Here is a 2049-nt window from a genome sequence, read left to right as displayed (position 1 = left end):
TATCTCTAAAATATCTTAAAACAATCTCTCAAATATTCCATAAGGTGAGCAGAAGCTAACCATAACTAGCCTTTAGCATCAAGGATTGCCAGTGTTCTTACAACAACCATGAAGTCAGCCTAAGTAAACACATCAATCATATAAGGATTTGATAGCCACAATCTGGTGAATAGGTACTAAAGCTGTAACTTTCATAAGTTTCATAAGAAACCGTGGGGTGTGAGTGAAGAGCTGTCTGTAACCATGGAGTCCACGAGTCCCTCCTGTTGCCTGAGGTAAGTGTAGTCCATTTTTTTTTCGACACGAAGAAACAAAGAAAAGATTGTCAATGAAAAAGCACATCAGAATAAAACAAAAAAAATAAAAACATCTTTTCAGTGACCAAAGTTAATTTCAATACAAGTGTTTCAATGCCATTGTATTTTTCAGTTTAGTTTTTTTTTCAATGCCAAACTTAAAGTCACTGTTTCAGCTCCATATAAACAACAAACGCATCAAATATCTAAATATTTCAGCAGTAATTGCTCATATGTACCCCCAAGACACAGCAGTGATTTTCAGAGACGATAGAGTAGGCTCTCTATTTTATGTGGCACTGTACAGAACACATTTTTGACTGCCTTTAGTCCCAAACAAGTGCAGGTGAAATTTATAGCTCTGCCCTGAAACAACTATGAATAAGTTGGGGCTAAAAATAGAAAACATGTGGGATACGTTTCTCTCCAGGGAGTTTACAGTGAGTTCAGGGATACTCATGCTGTACGGTAGGGACTGGAGCGCCCTGGGTTGTCTTTATGACGTCCTCTAAATTGATTCTGATAGGGAGATTACAGATTCCTAGTTTGCCAAGCCATAAATCTTAGCAGACTGATAGTGGTTAGGCTGTGCCAAAATACACCATGCACGTTGAGAAGCCAGGCAACATAGATGTCCCTGGCTGTATCCGACCAGGTTTCACAACTATGTGATGGTGAGGAGTACAACATTTATACTGTTATTTATATGGTAATCACATGAACCACAATTTAAATTACATAAAGACAAAATACTGCAAAGATCAAATTGTAACCTCAAACCATGCAGTAGGCGCAATACGTGTGTATATTAAATTAGTCATTATTTTGAACCAACTTGTCAAACCACTCCATGTGTGATTCTTGCCAAAAAATGTTTTTAGGGCTTTGCAATCTGATTGTGCAGTTACTTGATGAAAAGATGCCAAGCGTGACTAATTCTGTCAAACCTCAATGAAAACCCACTAAGTTCGATTATAAGTATGTGTGTGCAATCAGTGTGGAATAATCAAAAGCGGCTATGCTAGTCATACAAACTATCAACTTCATTTTATTGGTGTCTTTGGTTTCTCTATGACGCCATGTGTTTGGGACATGGTTCAATCATGTGGTTATCTACAATGGAAATACTTCAAAACAGCAATGGATAATGACAAACTAATTCTAGAAAGAAGTTGCCCACAAACATCGCCAGCAGATCAACCATAGTCACAGTTATTTGCCGTTCCATCATAAGAGCCATGGGAGATAGTGTAGAATTGCTTACTGTCAATATCATATTGTACCGGAGATGGTGTGCCAACAGTAGCACTGGGAAATATATCATGGAGAGTATTTAAAGTAGCCTTCTCATGAATTCCTTTATTTCATTAAATCCATAATTTAACTGCTGGCAGTGGCAGTGGCCTTTATTACAGAGAAGGGTGAAGTTAAAAATAGTGGACAGTAATGGTTTGATTTCAGTTTTAATTATGTCACATTTATGACAGTTAATATGTGGTGTTACTTATGCTGAGGATAAGGATTCAGTTTCTTAGCAGCACCTGGATGGATGTATATTTAGAAGTACCCTCATTGTGAGGGCTTTGGGAGTCGAACATCTTATGACACACACAGGCAAATCCAGTGACCAACACACTATTAGAGGAAGTTCGGGGAAGGAAGGTATAGGCAGTCATTTTGTCTTAGTGAAGTGTTGATTTGGAGGTGGTAATGACGGCTGCTGTATCTTTTGTGTGCAGAAATGCCTGAGCGA

General features: G+C 38.2%; 1 protein-coding gene across 1 annotated transcript in view; it reads left to right on the top strand.

The window, feature by feature from the left end:
* The first annotated feature begins 243 nt into the window (after positions 1-243).
* Positions 244-2049, top strand: part of mylk4a (myosin light chain kinase family, member 4a) — an 8475-nt gene continuing 6669 nt past the window's right edge. Inside the window, exon 1 of the mRNA XM_031563065.1 lies at positions 244-275. Coding sequence (XP_031418925.1) covers positions 244-275 — 32 coding nt within the window. The remainder of the gene's footprint in view (positions 276-2049) is intronic.

Source organism: Clupea harengus, chromosome 25, assembly GCF_900700415.2.
Source record: "Clupea harengus chromosome 25, Ch_v2.0.2, whole genome shotgun sequence".
Classification (NCBI taxonomy): Eukaryota; Metazoa; Chordata; class Actinopteri; order Clupeiformes; family Clupeidae; genus Clupea; species Clupea harengus.
This window is presented reverse-complemented; position numbering and strand designations above follow the sequence as displayed.